Source organism: Bos javanicus, chromosome 7 (genome assembly GCF_032452875.1).
Source record: "Bos javanicus breed banteng chromosome 7, ARS-OSU_banteng_1.0, whole genome shotgun sequence".
Taxonomy (NCBI): domain Eukaryota; kingdom Metazoa; phylum Chordata; class Mammalia; order Artiodactyla; family Bovidae; genus Bos; species Bos javanicus.
Window position 1 is genome coordinate 89,871,204 of NC_083874.1, and position 19,454 is coordinate 89,890,657.

General features: G+C 39.9%; 1 protein-coding gene across 1 annotated transcript in view; it reads left to right on the plus strand.

The window, feature by feature from the left end:
* The window catches only part of ADGRV1 (adhesion G protein-coupled receptor V1), a 542,954-nt gene that overhangs the window by 179,579 nt on the left and 343,921 nt on the right, over positions 1-19,454 (plus strand). Inside the window, exons 59-69 of the mRNA XM_061424381.1 lie at positions 17-181; positions 3,934-4,051; positions 5,924-6,047; positions 7,996-8,134; positions 8,298-8,483; positions 8,765-8,997; positions 10,705-10,853; positions 13,915-14,116; positions 14,701-14,920; positions 17,286-17,525; positions 18,958-19,107. Coding sequence (XP_061280365.1) covers positions 17-181; positions 3,934-4,051; positions 5,924-6,047; positions 7,996-8,134; positions 8,298-8,483; positions 8,765-8,997; positions 10,705-10,853; positions 13,915-14,116; positions 14,701-14,920; positions 17,286-17,525; positions 18,958-19,107 — 1,926 coding nt within the window. The remainder of the gene's footprint in view (positions 1-16; positions 182-3,933; positions 4,052-5,923; positions 6,048-7,995; positions 8,135-8,297; positions 8,484-8,764; positions 8,998-10,704; positions 10,854-13,914; positions 14,117-14,700; positions 14,921-17,285; positions 17,526-18,957; positions 19,108-19,454) is intronic.

Below are 19,454 nucleotides of genomic sequence, written 5' to 3' on the forward strand. Positions count from 1 at the left end.
ATTTTCTCTTTTTCAGGTAATGGTAGATGAATCCCTTTTGTCTGATGACCCTGATTCATATGTGACATTGACCGTTGTCCGGTCCCCAGGAGGTAAAGGAGCTGTCCGACTTCAGTGGACCCTAGACGAGATGGCTAAGGATGACCTCAGTCCTTTAAGTGGGACGCTTCATTTTAATGAGGTATAGTCATTGTCAGGATGCTTGCAGTTTTTCTCTAATTTGTCTTTGATGTTCTTTTCCATAGTATTGCTTATAAATTCATTTGATATTAATAGTATTCACTATGTCTGGAATTTTTTGAAATCATATGCACCGTGGGAAAATCACACACACATACACACCCCTAAATGTCTGAAATCAAATTTAGTTTTGACACTGCCTACATCCAACCATTAAAACTACTCTGCTGTCCACATTACCTCCCCTGATTGAGGGCAAAACCGGCCAAGCAAGCCGGGCATCCAGCTGCCGTCCCCATCTCCATCTGTCCTGTAACTCTTGCGTATATTTGACAACCGAGATTGGTCAGTGTTCCCTTTTAAATACCCTTTCTTTCTGTTCCTCCTGCTCTGTCATGGTTGTGACAGTCCATGCCTCCATCATCTCTCCTTGGGTAATCTTTTAACTGATGGTCCCACTCCAAATCTTTTTTCTGTCCATCATCTGTGCCTCTGATTTATTTTTTTCGGTCAGTCGTGTCCGACTCTGTGTGACCCCATGGACAGCAGCACACCAGGTTTCCCTGTCCTTCACCATCTCCCGGAGTCTGCTCAAACTCAATGTCTCTTGAGTCAGTGATGCCATCCAACCATCTCGTCCTGTCTCATCCCTTTCTCCTCCTGCCTTTCTGAAAGGAAGATCTTGTTTTGCCATTTCCTGCTTAAAATGATCCATGATGTCTTCTTACCCGTAGAACTTTCAGCTCTAAAACATAGAACACAGAGCCTCTCGGAAGGAATCCTGGCTGTACCTTCCTCCCAGTTAATCCAAGCACAAGGTTTCCATGACTCCATTCTAACTAGAGCCAACTAGTAGTTATCAGCCAGACTCTGAGGTCTTTTATCCTGGAAGGAGGGATGGCAAAGTGGAAGAGAATTGACAGGCTGATTCTAAAACCTTTATGGAGATGTAAAAGACCAAGAATAGCAAGAAACTCACAAAGAAGGATGGAGGCTGGCCTTCCCCAACTGAATTTAAGATAGTATGTATTAGAGGTAAATACGATAGTATGATTGGCTTTGGGATAGACAAGTAGACAAGAGAAGAAACTGGGGAGTCTGGATTTATCCGTCTTTCATGGTTTTTACTTTCACGTTCGCATAAATCATTCTTAAATTCATAACAATGAAAACAAAAGGGAATTAGTTAAAACCCAGAAAAACTGTAGAACTGGTGGATAAGTTTTTTAAAAAGCCACAAAAAATAATCTCACAGGATAAGACCAAGTAAGAAAGAACTGTTAAAAGAGAAAGCATAAAATTGTAAGAGATTACTTTGTATCAGTTCAGTTCAGTTCAGTTGCTCAGTTGCGTCCAACTCTTTGCAACCCCATGAATTGCAACACGCCAGGCCTCAAATGTAAACGCCTATATGAAATTGATTCTAATAGATATATAGTAGATGTAGAAAGTCTAAGCAGATGAATTTCTGTAAACGAGATAAAAAATAAGAGAGTAGAAGGTCCCCAAGGTGGCCTTCTAAAAGAAAACTGACCATACATTTAAAGATAAGATAATTCCAATGAAACATAGTCTTTTTTTTTTTTTTTTTGAGTCTAGTGACCTTTTATGAGAGCTTTCAACACCAAGCAACACAGAAGCAAATACATTTTTTTCTTTCAATTTTCTAATTGGTGATTGGGCTTCCCTGGTGGTTCAACTAGTAAAGAATCCATCTGCAATGTGGGAGACCTGGGTTTGATCCCTGGGTTGGGAAGGGAGAAGGGAATGGCTACCCACTCCAGTATTCTAGCCAGGAGAATTCCATGGACAGTCCATGGAGTCAGTGATGCCCTCTGGCAATCCATTTGCCACTTGGGACATTCTGCCGCCTTTTTTGAGGTATTGGTTTCTCTAATGGAATTAGTGATCCCACGTCAGATGTCACAGATGTTTCAACCACTCATGTCTTAGATTTTGATATGTGATGGCCCAGGAGACCTCTCAGTTACATGGCCTAGCCCTCTGTAAAATCCTCACTTGGCATGAGAAGAATTTAGAGATTACTTTGAAATTTCTTTAGTGATTTCACATAGTAATAATGAACAGTCAGTTTTCAGTTACTGGATTCTAATCACTAGATCTGCTTCCCAGATGATTAGAAAGGTTTTCTGATGGTAGCAGGATATTCATGCCAAAGTGGCAAATAGTCTGATCTTTCCCCCAAGGGAATAGGGCCATCCTTGTTCAGAGTACTGAACACCAGGAGGGATAAGCTTGTGGATGACCCTGGATATGACTCCCTCCATCTTGTTCTTTGCTCCGCAACCTGGTGCTTTTCATTTACTTCTGCATAACAGCTTTGTTCTTGGATACTCAGCTCTGACATACCTATATCTCCACTCTAACAAATGGCATGTAGCTAGGCACACCAGAGAAGGCGATGGCACCCCACTCCAGTACTCTTGCCTGGAAAATCCCATGGACGGAGGAGCCTGGTAGGCTGCAGTCCATGGGGTCACGAAGAGTTGGACACGACTGAGCGACTTCACTTTCATGCATTGGAGAAGGAAATGGCAACCCACTCCAGTGTTCTTGCCTGGAGAATCCCAGGGACAGGGGAGCCTGGTGGGCTGCCGTCTATGGGGTCGCACAGAGTCGGACACGACTGAAGAAAGTTAGCAGCAGCAGCAGCAGCTCTTATATAAGATTTTTAAGAAGTATAGTACTATAAAATAGAAAAAAAGGAACTCTGAAGAAAGAGCAACTAGAGTGAAGCGATTAAAATAATACTTTTAATTCATAAAAATCTCAAAGAAAAGATGATTGCAGAACTAAGAGTCTTATTGTTTAGTCTCTAAGTCATGTCTGAATCTTTTGCCACCCCTTGGACGGTAGCCCCCCAGGCTCCTCTGTCCATGGGATTTTCCACTCAAGAATACCGGAGTGGATTGCCATTCCCTTCTCCAGGGGATCTTTACAACCCAGGGATTGAATCTGCATCTCCTGCAGTGGCAGGCGACTTCTTTACCACTGAGCCACCAGGGAAGCCTGCAATACTGAGATAAGAAGAAATAAACAGCAGAATTCAAACTGTGGAAAATTATTCAGTGATGCATGGGAAAAATTGGACTTTATTCAGTCAGCATCGGAGGAGACCTTAAAGATAAAAATGATTTCTGTCATGGTTACCTCGCAAAGTATTAAGCTTGTTGTCTTCTGTGTATTTGCTTTTCCTTGTTCTTTCTCTTCCAGTCTGTACTGAAAACTTACCATATGTTCTAAGAAATTACTGAGCTAAGTGTAAGACCAGAGAGGGAAGGAATAATATGAGCTCTCTTGAGATCAACACCTGAGAAGGAATAGGAAGGAAGCAGGAGTGGGTAGAAAGCAAAAAGCAAAAAGGGATAGTAGGTAGATAACCCTTATAAGTATTACACCTCTCACTGTGATTTATTTATATCATGCTGTGGCCATTTAACTCAAGTGATTCAACTCTCAGTGGTTGAGCTGAGAGTAAATTTTTTCAGTAAATTTGAAAGTTGTGTTCAAAATTTTTCCCTTCTTCCTGTTAAGAATCTTAATGGGATTTTTGCTCAGAGCTAATTTTTATGTAATAATTATCTCTGGAAGAAACCCGTAATTCTAAAGGGTTTAAAGAGAGGGCATCTTTAAAAAATGCTTATGAACTTAAATGTCATTCTGCTGATGAGAACATTCAAAATTTAAGTTTGGCCACTCTGAAAACACGTGTTCTCCTCTCATTTGGTGTAGACTGAGTCCCAGAAGACCATTGTGCTGCACACACTTCAGGACGCCACGTTGGAGGAGGACAGGCGTTTCATCATTCAGCTGCTCTCAGTTGATGAGGTAGAAATATCTCCAGTAAAAGGTGAGAGAGTGCGACATTTTTGGAAATTAAAAAGTATTTTTTCGGAAAAATGTGACCAAATAATCAGTAGTTACAATGATGGTTACTGTTTGCTTTTATAATTCATAAAATGTCTGTTAAAACATGAGGATGTTATTTCCTACTTGTATGACAGCTAAGGACTTTTTAAAGCTAAAATTATAATGCGCAGCATTGGTAGGGTCGCATGCCAGGGTTTTCATACTCCTTAGCTGTGTGATTTTTTAAAAAAAATAAAGATGTTTACTTTAGTAGTGTTCATAAAGTAAAATATGAAAGCTTCCTAAATGACCCAACAGCAGGGGACTGGTTAAATTTAACAGAAAAGTCTGCAGGTATTCAAAAAATGTGGCAGAAAAAGCCTTACTTGCATCAAAATTAAGAACATTTAATTACATGGATAATTTTTACGTTCATAAAACTGGCTTTATAACATGTTCAGTGTAATCCCACTTTTCATGTGCATGTCATAAACATTAGGAATTATGTACTTGAAATGTTGATGGTGGCTTTTGAGTATCTGTATTTTCCACGCATACTTAAAATGACCACAGTTACTTTTGTAATAAAATGTTGTTTTAAAACTTAGCCTGTTATTTATGTCTCTTTCAGCCTATCTATATCTGTTTTCATCATAAAATAACTACTTAGATATTTCAGCATTTCAGAAACAGGTATCATAGTTCTCATTTGCCTATGGTCCATGTGAAAATTTCTTACATCTGGAGAAAGAGGATTAATGGTGCTAAAATGGTTTCATTATGTAATGCCCATAAACAATGGCACAGCAACGTTGATATGAAAGCTCAGTTCCTGTTGCATGTCCTTTTTTGAAATTAAGAACTTCATCCTGTGCAAGGGTTTGTGGCCAAAGAAGCAGAATTCTGTGGCCAAGGAAACTCTTAGAATTGTAGAGAGTATCATATGCGGTCACCCCAGGTGTCACCTAGGGTAGTTAATCTTTTTGCATTTTTATCTAGAGTACTTTCCTTCAGGCATTCGAGTCAATCATATCTTTGCATTATATTCTTACATAAATCTTAAGTCAGCTAGCTCAGTTATTTACATTGTGTTACTCAGCAGAGTTGATGTTTCTATGGACTAATTAGATGCAAGAACAAGAGTATACCGGTGGATCAAGGTAAATCATTTGTTAATATAAACAAATTCATAATGTATTCCCAACTGTGACATACTTACACTTGGCAAACCCCTGTTGGTGCTTTAATCCATTGCCACAGAAAGTGATAGTGTAATAATCCCATCCTTTGTTTCTTGAAACTCTAATGTGTGCTTCTGGAAACAAGCTCATTTAAGTTAGTGCCAGATTATGATATGAATACTCAAAGTACTTGATATGATTTTTATTTCCATTTTCGTAGGAATACTTGACACATTTTATAAACACTTAGAAGCAAATGATTGTCAGAAAATTAAAAAAAAAAGGGTCCCCAAGAGCTCTTGCTTTTGCTACATAGCTAACAGAGATAGCCACATAGCCACTTATAGTGAACTGCAGAATGGTTACTGTAGGAGTGGATTAATGCATAGGGTAGAATGCAGTCCCATACTTGCTTGTCATGGGAGTGGTATTGGAAGTACTGCCCATTTTATCCTTTTCATTAAAATGTGATTGTGGGCAAGTCATTTGCCTTAGTGTGTTCAGTGCCTCTCTGCGCTTACATGTCTTCGTTGGTAAAATGAGAATAATATTAGTACCTAACTTATATGCTTATCATGAAGATTAACTCACAGGATTAGTATATGTAAATCCCTTAGAACTTTGCCAGGCGTGTATTAAGTAAATACATGTGTTTTCTACATTAGCGGTATTATGTATCATCTTGAACTCAGGTAGCGCATCAATAATCATTCGAGGAGATAAGGGAGCATCTGGAGAAGTTGGGATAGCTCCATCATCTAGGCATGTCCTCATTGGAGAACCCTCAGCAAAATATAATGGTACTGCCATCATCAGGTAAGGGCTTCATGATTTTTATTGCCCAGGTGAGAATTTTGAAGTTGCATTTAATTAGCATTTTTGTGCCCTAAATACATTGCTCTCAGTGCAGACATATTCTTCTTATAAACTGGTACAATCCTGTGGTAAGAGCACATTTTTTATAAACACTGAAGGTATGTTTTGACCTGTCTTGATGTTAAATCTGGAGAAGGAAATGGCAACCCACTCCAGTGTTCTTGCCTGGAGAATCCCATAGATGGAGAAGCCTGGTAGGCTGCAGTCCATGGGGTCGCACAGAGTCAGACACGACTGAAGCGACTTAGCAGGTAGCAGGATGTTAAATCTGAGGTTTGTGGTTTTTAGATGATTTGCAGAGCCCATGACGAGGAAAGCACATTGAGCGATGTCAAGAGATCTCAGCAACGTCTAGCTCTCAGCCCTGTTTTGTCATTTATGCCATAAAATAGGAGCTACTTGTATATCTGAGCTACAAAATCATTCCTTAAAAAATCATCTGAATCAAAGATTTTAAGATGTTCTAAAATTAGGACCTGTTATATAACTAAGATATTCCCAGCTGGTGCAGTGGTAAAGAATCCTGCCTGCTAATGCAAGAGACATAGGAGATGCAGGTTAGATCCCTGGGTTGGGAAGATCCTCTGGAGAAGGAAATGTCAACCCACTCCAGTATTCTTGCCTGGAAAATCCTACGAATAGAGGAGCCTGGTGGGCTATATATCCAAGGGATCTCAAAAAATATGGACAGAAATTAGCAACTAAACAAAACAACAACAACATTATGATCATAGGCAATTTTGTTTATTATAAATTCTCTCATGAGGGGTGGAATAGCAACTATCAATAAAGTAGCTGGATTTATGTTAAAACTTCTATCTTTTTGGTTGTTTTTCCAGTAGTATTGCATGTATGAAGTGTTTCCTGTTCTTTAGTCTGTTTGAGCTTTGTACCTTGTGTAGTAGGTGAAGAATCTGTACATGCATTTTTTTTTTTAATTCCTTTCAACCTTATGCTTTTAGTGTGCAGCTTTTGCCAGTATTCTTGTCAAGCAGATTTATACAAGCTCAGTATTTTGGGTGTTGTCTTGGGATTATCTGACTTTCATTTGCTTTATAGCTGATAGATAAGATTATTTAAATGCAAATAATGTTCTTAAAATAATGCCATTTGCAACAACATGGATGGACCTAGAGACTGTGGTACTGAATGAAGTAAGTCAGGCAGGGAAACGCGAATATCATATGCTATCGCCTGAATGTGGAATCTAAAAAAGGGTGCAAATGAACGTACCTACCGAATGGAAATAGGCCCACAGATGCAGAAAACAAACCTTTATGATCACCAGAGGGTAGGGTGGGGGAGGAATGAATTGGGAGATTGGGATCGATATATACCCACTGCTATGTGTAAAATGGGGCTTCCCCAGTGGCTCAGATCGTAAAGAATCTGCCTGCATCATGGGAGACCTTGGTTTGATCCCTGGGTCTGGAAGATCCTCTGGGGAAGGGAATGGCAACCCACTCCAGTGTTCTTGCCTGGAGAATCCCTTGGACAGAGGAGCGTGGTGGTCTACAGTCTATGGGGTCGCAGAGAGTAGGACAGGACTGAACAACTGACGCTATAACTTTACTTTGATATGTAAAATAGATAACTAACAAGAACCTACTGTATAGCACAGGGAACTCTACTCCATACTCTGTAATGACCTATGTGGGAAAAGAATCTAAAAAAGAGTGGAAATATGAACATATTTAAGTGATTCACTTTTCTGTACACCTGAAACTAATACAGCAGTATAAATGAACTGTACTCTAATACGAGGTTTAAAAAAATGCATAATGTTCTGGGAATGAATGAACATTTGTTATTGTTGAAGGACACAGCAAGTATCTAGGAAAAACTCTCAATAAAAGTGTACTGAAATATGCATTTTACATTGTTGTAGCCTTATTCGCGGCCCAGCGATTTCTGGGGAGGTCACAGTGTCCTGGAGGATAGTCCCTCCTTCCTTGGAGGAATTTGCTGAAACATCAGGAAAGCTGACGATGCGAGATGGACAGTCTGCGGCCGTTGTAGTGATACAGGTATCTCGGTTACTGATTGCTGTCACGCCCTTTGCTGTCAGTGTGCGTGTGTGATTGGGGGGGTAGGATTAATATCACAGCTTGTTGTCATTGCTTATGTGATATATATTTTTCTTGAAATGCTCAGATTCTGCTGCGAATGGCTCTTTCTGTCCGTCTCTAGGCTTTGAACGATGACCTTCCCGAGGAAAAGCGTTTCTATGAGTTTCAGCTCACTGAGGTCAGCGAGGGCGGAGTGTTGAGCGAGTCTAGCACCACCGCCACCATCACCGTGGTGGCCAGTGACTTTCCCTATGGCTGGTTCACCTTTTCGCAAGAGCAGCTGCGAGTGACGGAGGAAATACAAAAGGTAGCGTGTGAAATGCTTAAAGCCGTAGATGTCACTTTTTATCTTTTGTATCACGGGCGATCTTTAAAATGTGTTTCTATGTTCACATTCTCAAGCTGATTTTCACAGCTGATTTCATGTGCTCCTGCTGTCCTTTTAATGTCGACTTTATATACTTTTTTATCAATTTGCATAGAACTTCCAGATAATCTTGGTAAGTAAAATTAGAGACACTCAAAATTAAGTCTGGCCTGGTAGAGTACTCACCCAAACCAAATGAAAAAACACTGCTTCTCGCGCAGGTTAACCTCACAGTCATCCGATCGGGTGGGTCTTTTGGCCGCGTGAGGCTCTGCTTGGAGGCTGTGAGCGGGACAGCTGAGGTCGGCATAGACTTCTTGCCTCCACCTGTGCAGCTCCTCTTTGAAGCCAAAGAGACGGTGAAAATTGTGCACATTGAAATCCTTGATGACAGCCTTCCTGAAGGTCCTGAGGAGTTTTCCCTCATGATGACAGAGGTGGAAGTCCTGGGAAGGTAAAGTAAAAGAGAAAAATAGGAGAAAGAGAGAAAGGATGAGTCAAAGCTGGGCTGTGCAGGGATTAATTCTAAGCTCTAAGATGATCTACCCCGGCTTTTTCTCAACATTCATGTGACGCTGGAACAGGACATGGTGGCAAAGGCTGTTAATTATTCCACGTTGTAAAATATAATTTTTTTTCCTGAAAGTTGAAAGTATGCATTTCCGTTGTGTAGTCACTCTGCATAGCAAGAGAATTGGACACGGCGTAAGCTGGTAGTAATTGGTGAGAAAAGAGAGGAGCTGTTCTCTAGGTCAAAGGTCAGCTGGCGGGGCTGATTTTGGTTCCTCCATCTCTTGTCTGTACTCCATGAAACAGGCTGGACTGAGAGATTTCTTTCCTTGGTATCTCTGAAGACTGTATTGTCTTCTTTGTGGATGAATGAGGTAGATATTTGCCCAAAGTTGTTTTTAAAGCAGGGGAATTTTTGAGTCAGAGATAGTTGGTGGGTAGTGCACCAGGGATTCAGTGAAGATCAAGAATTAGCCCTATTGAGACTCTCCTGTTCTCTGATTTAGTGGGAGCAACTTGCTTAACAGGGTTGGGAACACATGTTCCGTGAAGAAATGGATGAAATGCTCAGAGCTTGAGTGGCATAAGGAGCACCTCGACACCTCTGGCTCATGCATAACCTTCAGCTGGAATCATGTTTGCATGTAGATAGTTCTTAGAGGAAGTTTACTTGTGCATGCAGTGAAAATGTTTTTGCATTGGTGATATTAATGCCAATCTTTAAAGCTTTCTTCTAACTAAAATATTTCCCTGAAGGAGGCAGGATGTATATCATTCCCCTGGGAAGAATTAGCTGTGAGCTGACAAACCCTTCAAATCTTCAATTTCCAGAAATGAGTCTATGTCTGATGATGGGAATGAATTTGTCCTTATAGTAAATGTATTAAAACATGCGCTGGTCAGTTTTAATTAATTGAGTGAACTTTGATAAGCATAGCACATTATGTGTGATATTATATCTGTGTTTTTAACTAAGTAGGGCTTGAAGCATTTGTCCCATTGCTATCCTTTAAAAAACCCAATTCCTACTTAAGCCTAATTCTAAGGAAGTAATGTTTTTCTTCCAGATGCATTTCCAGGCTTACTTTGATCTGAAAAGGATAGTATAAACCCAATTTTCCTAGTTTCTAGAAAACATATTGCCTTGATATTAAGTTATGTTAAGCAGCTAAGCCATAATCCTTCTCAGACTATTGATAACAGTTTATTTGAATATTTTAATGCCCACTTTTATAATTTTGCCTTATATATAATCATATTAATGAGCTTTCAAACTTTCAAAGCTAGGTAGGTTAAAAATACTAGGTAGAATTTGGAAATTGAAGGAGGGACTAAAGTGGTTTAGTGTGTGTTTAGCGGTACCTTCCTAGCCCTAGAAGTTCATTTTCCAACTTCTTCCCAATTTCCTTATAGTTTTATTATCTTCTCATGGCCTACGTTTAGTGACAGTATATTAGTTTTTATTTTATCCAGGCAGTAATAACTGAGAGCGGTGCAGAAATCTATTTCAAACATCATTTCAGAAAAGAAAAGTATTTTCGTGTTGAGCTTCATAAGACTCAATTTCAGGAGCTAGTAGGACCCTTCTTCAGTTCATACTAAGCAATTATGTACTCAGTTTATTTTACTTTATTTTTTATGACTTTGCAAGAGGGTATGATTTTACCATCCAAGAAAATGGACTTCAAATAGATCAACCTCCTGAAATAGGAAACATCTCCATTGTCCGAATCATCATAATGAAAAATGATAATGCAGAGGGAATCATTGAATTTGACCCAAGGTATACCACCTTTGAAGGTAGGTTCAGTAACCTTACTTATAAATTTAGCACCAATTTCTGATCAGAGTACCTGAGCATGACATTGTCAGTTTGAATTCCTACATGCATTTTCTTGGTTTGGGGGGGGTGTGTGTGTATTTACATATATACTTTGTATTTATTTATGTCTTTATGTGTATATATTTGTATTCATTTTTAAAACATATTTTGAGTTACTTTTGACAGTCTTGAATCTCATTGTGCATGGCAAAATGAAATGGTTAGGAATAAGGCATTTAGAAAAATTATGATTAATTTTGGGATTATTGAAATGTTTATATTTTGAAGAGTTTTATGAGTATAGTTCTAATTTATGCAGTGTTTAATTTTCTTTGCAATTAAAAATGAGTGGAATATTCACTTTCTAATGAATAATCACCTTTGAAACATTTTACTCAACTGCAGGCACAGGCAGTATCTGGACTCCCAGTCATCCCAATCATGCTTTCTTCAAACAGTTCCTAATAGCAGCTTGCCTTCTGTTGCCAATTCTCCCCTCATGTAGAAGTGGAATGTGGAATATATGATTATACATCCCATAGAAGGGTAGAAGAAGTTAGCTGCCTTTCTGTTTTTATTCAAAGGCAGAAAATGAATATACCTTTCAAAATAAACATTTTATCTTATTATTGCAATCAGTTTATCACCTTCATCGCCTCTGTCAAATTCTTTTGTTATCTGCCATTTTAAAGTTCATCAGAAATCACTTTAGGAGTGATTTATCATTGGCTTCATGGGTAGCATCATAGAAGACATCATCATTTTGCAGACTTCAGCCCACAGCAAGTAGAAGTCAGGCTGCCTTTTTACACCAAGGAAAAAATGGGGTCTTTTTTCTGTTCTCTGATTTCCGTTTGATTCACGGTCTTTGGGAAAATTGGGGGCAATGCACAGTGATAATTACAATGTAAGTTCAGTATTACTTAGCCATGGCTGTTATGAACTCTACTAAATGATATTTTAATATACTGATATTAGTATAGCTGAAGAAGAAATAAACTTTTGAATAGAATTCTTAAGTTGAAATCAAACATTGAGGATATATGTTCAGATTTACAAGTAGATAGAAGGTGAAAAATGTAATAGAATCGTATTTACATCTGGACTTTTAAAACACTTATATGATATAAATAACATGTACCTTATTTTTTAATGTTACCAATGTTTCAATTAAATATGCAGAAACAATCCAGAATGGTTTCCTTTGAGTACAGTATACATGTTTTAAGTGTTTTTTGTGTTCATCTACCATTATCTACCACTTTGTCTACCAGTAAGGGTTAGTGGAGGTGATGGAATTCCAGTTGAGCTATTTCAAATCCTGAAAGATGATGCTGTGAAAGTGCTACACTCAATATGCCAGCAAATTTGGAAAACTCAGCACTGGCCACAGAACTGGAAAAGGTCAGTTTTCATTCCCATCCCAAAGAAAGGCAATGCCAAAGAATGCTCAAACTACCGCACAATTGCACTCATCTCACACGCTTGTAAAGCAATGCTCAAAATTCTCTAAGCCAGACTTCAGCAGTACGTGAACCGTGAACTTCCAGATGTTCAAGCTGGTTTTAGAAAAGGCAGTGGAACTAGAGATCAAATTGCCAACATCCACTGGATCATTGAAAAAGCAAGAGAGTTCCAGAAAAACATCTATTTCTGCTTTATTGACTATGCCCAAGCCTTTGACTGTGTGGATCACAATAAACTGTGGAAAATTCTGAAAGAGATGGGAATACCAGACCACCTGACCTGCCTCTTGAGAAACCTTTATGCAGGTCAGGAAGCAACAGTTAGAACTGGACATGGAATAACAGACTGGTTCCAAATAGGAAAAGGAGTACATCAAGGCTGTATATTGTCACCCTGCTTATTTAACTTATATGCAGAGTACATCATGAGAAGCACTGGGCTGGAAGAAGCACAAGCTGGAATCAAGATTGCTGGGAGGAATATCAATAACTTCAGATATGCAGATGACACCACCTTTATGGCAGAAAGTGAAGAGGAACTAAAAGCCTCTTGATGAAAGTGAAAGTGGAGAGTGAAAAAGTTGGCTTAAAGCTCAACATTCAGAAAACGAAGATCATGGCATCCGGTCCCATCACTTCATGGCAAATAGATGGGGAAACAGTGGAAACAGTGGCTGACTTTATTTTTCTGGGCTCCAAAATCACTGCAGATGGTGATTGCAGCCATGAAATTAAAAGATGCTTACTCCTTGGAAGAAAAGTTATGACCAACCTAGATAGCATATTCAAAAGCAGAGACATTACTTTGCCAACAAAGGTCCGTCTAGTCAAGGCTATGGTTTTTCCAGGGGTCATGTATGGATGTGAGAGTTGGACTGTGAAGAAAGCTGAGCGCTGAAGAATTGATGCTTTTGAACTGTGGTGTTGGAGAAGACTCTTGAGAGTCCCTTGGACTGCAAGGAGATCCAACCAGTCCATCCTAAAGGAGATCAGTCCTGGGTGTTCATTGGAAGGACTGATGCTGAAGCTGAAACTCCAATACTTTGGCCACCTCATGGGAAGAGTTGACTCATTGGAAAAGACTCTGATTCTGGGAGGGATTGGGGGCAGGAGGAGAAGGGGACAACTGAGGATGAGATGGCTGGATGGCATCACTGAGTCAATGGACGTGAGTCTGAGTGAACTCCGGGAGTTGGTGATGGACAGGGAGGCCTGGCGTGCTGCGATTCATGGGGTCGCAAAGAGTCGGACACAACCGAGCGACTGAACTGAACTGAAGGGTTATTTACTTGTATGTGGCACACAGAGGCAAAATGCCTTGCTGATGATTAAGTCAATGATTTAAATTCTAGCTTACACTGCTCACTATAACTTTCAACTTTTGACACACTGTATTTCTCCTAAAAAGTAAGTGGTGAAGTGTTCGCTAATGGTTCTTTAAAGCGAGAAATGAACTGCAGAAAAATTGAGTGCTTGCATCATCCTGTTATATTTAATTGTCATGTTTAAGTGAACCATAGTAAAGTCAGTTTCTTTGGCTGGCATACCAATTCATTGCACATTCCTGTTCCAGTGGCGGAAGACATAGGGACGATCATGATTCCCGTGCAGAGGCTTCACGGCACTTATGGCCGTGTGACGGCTGATTTCGTCTCTCAGAGCTCCTCTGCGGTTCCTGGTGGTGTCGATTATGCACTGCATGGTGGTTCGGTCACCTTTCAGCATGGGCAGAACTTAAGTTTTATAAATGTTTCCATCATTGATGACGATGAAAGGTAATACTGTTTCGTATGTAACATGCACATTCGTAAATCATGAGTATTGTGTTTCGGTCTTTACCTATGTTTTGCACTGAAAATAGAATTTTAGATTATAGTTGTGCCCATGGAGAAATGAGTAAGGAATTCTAGGGGGTGGGGTTCTGGCGTAGGGTACTGGAGTAGGGTACTGGCGCAGGGTTCTGGCGTAGGGTACTGGCGTAGGGTTCTGGCGTAGGGCAAAAGGGACTGAGAGACCGTAGTGATTATGCGTCACTTTTTCTCAAACAGAAGAAGAAATACTGATTTTTGTTCTTCTAGATTGAAAAGTCTATAGTTAGAATGTGGAAACATCCTGCACATCATTTCCTTAATTCATTAAACAATTAAAAAGAAGGGCAGAAAATCTAATAACTTGCAGGTTATGTAATAGTGGAGTTGATCATTTCACGCTTCTAGCTAAGCACCCTCTCCTTAGTGCTTGGTGTGTGACTACTGTGCCTTGAATATGTATGACCAATTTGGAAAATGACTAGTTATTTGGGTTTTAGAAGCATTTTATTATGTTTAGACTCACAGAATTGCTCTTTCTTGCTATGCAGTGAATTTGAGGAGCCCATTGAAATCATGCTCATTGGAGCTACTGGCGGAGCGGTCCTTGGGCGCCACCTAGTGTGCAGAATCACGATTGCCAAGAGTGACTCTCCTTTCGGTGTAATAAGATTTCTCAATCAAAGCAGAGTTTCTGTTCCTAATCCCAATTCCACAATGATTTTACCCTTGATGCTGGAGAGGACCGGAGGACTCTTGGGGGAGATTCAGGTAGAGTTATTTTTTCCCCCATGATTTTTAAAATATATTTCTCAAATATATTCATTTATTCCCAGTCAGTAATATTTATTGATTACCAAGTAGATAGATGTAAAGCAGTTTCCAAATCCTGTGAAATACATAAAATGTATGAGGTATCCAGCTGCCTTCAGGGTACTCTTGAGAGAAAGTTAACAGTTAAATGAAGGATTTTGGTAAAATTCGTTATGTCAACAAGTACATTTGTTGAGTGCTTTCCGTGTGCCAGACCCTGTCCTAGTCCCTGAGAACGCACAGGTTAGGAGGACACAGTTCGTCCCTGCTCTCTTAGAATTGTAAAACAATGAGCAAACAGATTGCTATAAACTTCCGTCTTAGAACTGCTTTTGCTGCATCCCACAGATTTTGGATCGCTGTGTTTTTGCTGTCATTAGTTTCTCGGTCTTTTTTGATTTCCTCTTTGATTTCTTCAGTGATCCATTGGTTGTCTAGTAACATTGTTTACTGCCGGCTACCCTTGATTAGATGGTAAGGGTGTGATATTTAAGATGAAAGAGGTGCGCATGTAACCATTAGGGGGCTGAGCGTTTGGGCAGAGGAATGAGACAGTGTAGATCTACAGACCTGGTATGCTTGAGGTGCGAAGAGGTCCACGAGGTGGGTGGGCTTGGAAATGAAGGGATAACAGCCCAAGTTAGATCACAGGGGCCTGTAGATGTTGGACCTCAGAGAACTTTCTCAGTCAGACTGAAGATGAGTTGAAGTGCCAGTAGGATGCCACTGGAGAGTTTTAAGGAAAGGAATGATATCAGTGTCACCGGGTCGTCGACTCACTTAGAACCGCCGAGAAGGAAGTAGGTTGTCTAAAAGCCAGAGTAGGAGCAGGGAGGGGAGTGAGAAGCGTGTCGCCCTCTAGAGCCCACAGCAGAACTAACAATGGCTCAGACAGGGAGAGAGGTTGAGATGGCCAGGCATATTCTAGAGGTTGAGTGTATTTTGGAGGAAAAATACACGAGGGCCGATGGAGCCTGAGGGACAGAGAGGAATATAGGATAACCTAGAAATTTTAGAGGGGCAACTGGTTACATTGTAATGCTGTTTATCAAGATGTGGCAGCTTGGGGAAAAGTAAGAGTTTTGCTTTGGCTTTGTTGATTTGGGATAGCGGCAGGACACCCCAGTGCAAGGGTCAGGAAGGCAGTGGGGTGTGCAGGTATGGGTTGGGGGAGGTCAGGGCTGCAAACACCGATCTGAAAGATGGGACACACTCGGAGGCATTTGAGACTCTGAGGCCCGAGGAGTGTAGACAGGGATGGAAAAGAGAGAGACCCAAGTCCTGGGCCCCCAGCATTTATGGATTTGAGGAGGGAGAGCCAGCCAAGAAGACTGAGATGTAGAGAAGGAAAATTAGGACGACTTGTGCCAGATAAGTATCATGTAAGCCAAGGAAGATGGGACACAGTGTTTCCAGAGAAAGAAGTGGTCAGCTGTGTCTCATGCCGATCAAAGATGAAAGAAGCAAAGACAAGTGGATGTGAAAAGTATATAATTCTTTATGGATGTGAAAAGTATATAATTTTAAATTACACAAACTTTAAATGATGCCTTTGTTGCAACATAAAAATTCTTTTTCTTTTAACTCTGAACATTTCTGTTTTTCTTATACTAGGTTATTTAAGTGTACTTGTTGCTGCATACCCAACAGACTTTTCACTTGATTCAGATAGGTTTTGATGAACAGAACCTGTGCACTAGCAAGACAGTTTGTACTTGTATTTATCAGAGTTTGTATGTGTGCTCAGTTGCTTAGTCAGGTCTGATTCTGTGGCCCCATGGACTGCAGCCTGCCAGGCTCCTCTGTCCATGGGATTCTCCAGGCAAGAGTACTGGAGTGGGTTGCCATTTCCTCCTCTAGGGGGTGTTCCCGACCTGGGGTTTGAACCTGGGTCTCCTGCTTTGGCAGGCAGATTCTTTACTACTGAGCCACCTGGAAAGCCCTATAAAGTTTTTATTACTCATATATAAATATATATATATATATATATGTTTAGAGTATGTACTTTTGTATTTTTGGTATCCTGTGATGGTGACAAATGACCAGGTATTCAGATTTTTCATTACTTATTAGACATTGTTGTTCATGAAAACGGGTATTCTATAGATTACATAGTTTATGTTTGTAAAGATTATTTTAAACAACATGAGTTGATAACATAGGACTTTGTGGGAGATATTCTAGAATAACTTTCACATGTATGTATATATTTTTAATACTGTGTATATATTTTTAATATATACTATATGTATATATTTTTATCCTGCAGAGTAATTCTTTGTTTAAAGCTGATTGTTTTCTTTAAAAAACAAACACCCTGCAGGTGAACTGGGAGATTGTAGGACCCAATTCTCAGGAAGCCTTACCATCACAGAATCGAGACATCGCAGACCCAGTGAGTGGGTCCTTCTCTTTTGGAGATGGGGAAGGTGGAGTGAGAAGCATCATTCTCGTTATCTACCCACATGATGACATTGAAATTGAAAAGACTTTCATTATTAAACTTGAACTTGTGAGAGGAGAAGCTCAATTAGACTCCACAGCTAAAGATGTTACATTAACAGTAAGTCTGACTTTATTTTTCCCACAGAATTTAGGCTTTAAAGGATCTTTCAGAAAACGTGCTTACATTTGTTGAAACTCTATGGGCTTATGATGAATTAAAAGTTATAAAACCCAATGAAGTCGTAGTAATTCCTGTGGGTCAGATGTTCTGGTTGTTATATTAATTACATAACCTGATTATTGGTAATTTTTTAAGATACTGAGAAATAGTTATTTTACACTTTTTGAGAAAATTTGATGCTTTGGGGAGATTTGGCACTTTTCAAGAGGAGGCATTTGTTGTATCATAAACATTGGATATCTTTGCCATTAAAGGGTGTCAGAGTTCACAGGTAATCACAAGTCAGACTGTTGAAAGGAAGAATGGTACTTTTTCAGTCAGTGCAGTGATGGTGTGAGTCAGATCTAGATACAGTTTATTTGGTATGAATCACCCAGTCCATTGGGGCAGAAAATCCTGGAGACCAAGGTTACCAAAAAAAAGGTAGAGAGATGCACCTTGTTCTAAGTTTGGAAAAGCCTGTTTTATATGGGGTCTGTATCAATCAGATACAGAGAACTGGAGAACTGAAACTGTTAATGTTGGGAGACAGATATGAAGAAAGAAAGACATTCTGTAAGGAATTATATCCCATAACTGTGGGGCCGGCAAGTCAGAATCCATAAAACAGGTAGAAGGAATCCATAAAGCAGAATCCATAAAGCAGGCAGGAAGCTCAGGAACGAACTGAAGTTGCCTTCTTGAGTCTGAATTTCGTGGCGCAGGCCAGCAGGCTGGAAATGCTCGCAGGATTCCTAAATTGTGGTCTTGAGGCAGAATTCCTTTTTCTTTGGGAAGCCTCAGTGTTTAAAGCTTCCATCTCATTGGATGAGGTCCATCCACATTACTGAGAATAGTTTTATTGACTTTGTTAGCTGGTTGTCAGTTTTAACCACATCTAAAATATCATTACAACAACATCTGGATATCATTTGAGCAAACAGTTGGACACTTTAGCCTAGTCAGGCTGACACATAAAATTAACCATCACGGGGCCATTACCTCTCTCCATATTATCACTATAAATGCATCATAACCAGTAGAAAGAGGTTGGCTAAACTTAACTGGTTAAAGGAGGTGAACATGAGGTGAGTAAAGCTAATTCAAGCTTTGAAGTTCTATCCTTTTGAGGTTCTACAAATTGTCACTTTCTGAACACTTATTCCCGTTATCCTTGAGGAGTAAGAACCTTCTTGCTTTAGGCAACCGTCAGGGAAATGAAGGTTTTTAAAAGTTACATAGCCAGACACAGTCATGCCCAAGAGTCGCGATTGTGTTTCTTTCATCCCCTCAGTTTGTCTTGTGATACACAACGTATCAGGGCACTGAACTTGGATGCTGTGATTTCCTCCATAGTTGATACAATGTCTCCCCTCTGCTCTCTTTCTAGATAGAGAAGTTTGGTGATCCTAATGGAGTGATTCAGTTTGCTCCCGAGTCTTTGTCCGAGGAGACCTATTTGGAACCATCCACTCTGGAAGGGCCCCTGATCATTACCTTCTTTGTCAGAAGAATCAAGGGTGTTTCAGGAGAGATCATGGTACCGTTTTTCTTTGGATTTTTAAGCAGAGTAATCGTTTGCCTGATGGTTGTGGTTGAGAAGAACAGAGAAACTGTGTGTTCTGGAGAATTCGAGTTTTTGATAAACTGAAGCGACATGAATTTTCACACATGCTGAGGTTCACCGAGGCCCCTTTGGGCTGGCTCGCTGGCACCAACCTCTGGTTATCTCTTTAAATATTCAGTTGCAGTTAGGTTAAAAAGATCTTTCTCATATTTAATCACAAAGAATATGATTGAACTATTTTGTAATTTATTGTTTGCTATAATGTGAAGCTTTTTCTACTTAACAAGACTATCCATGATTTTTACAAATTGCTTAATATA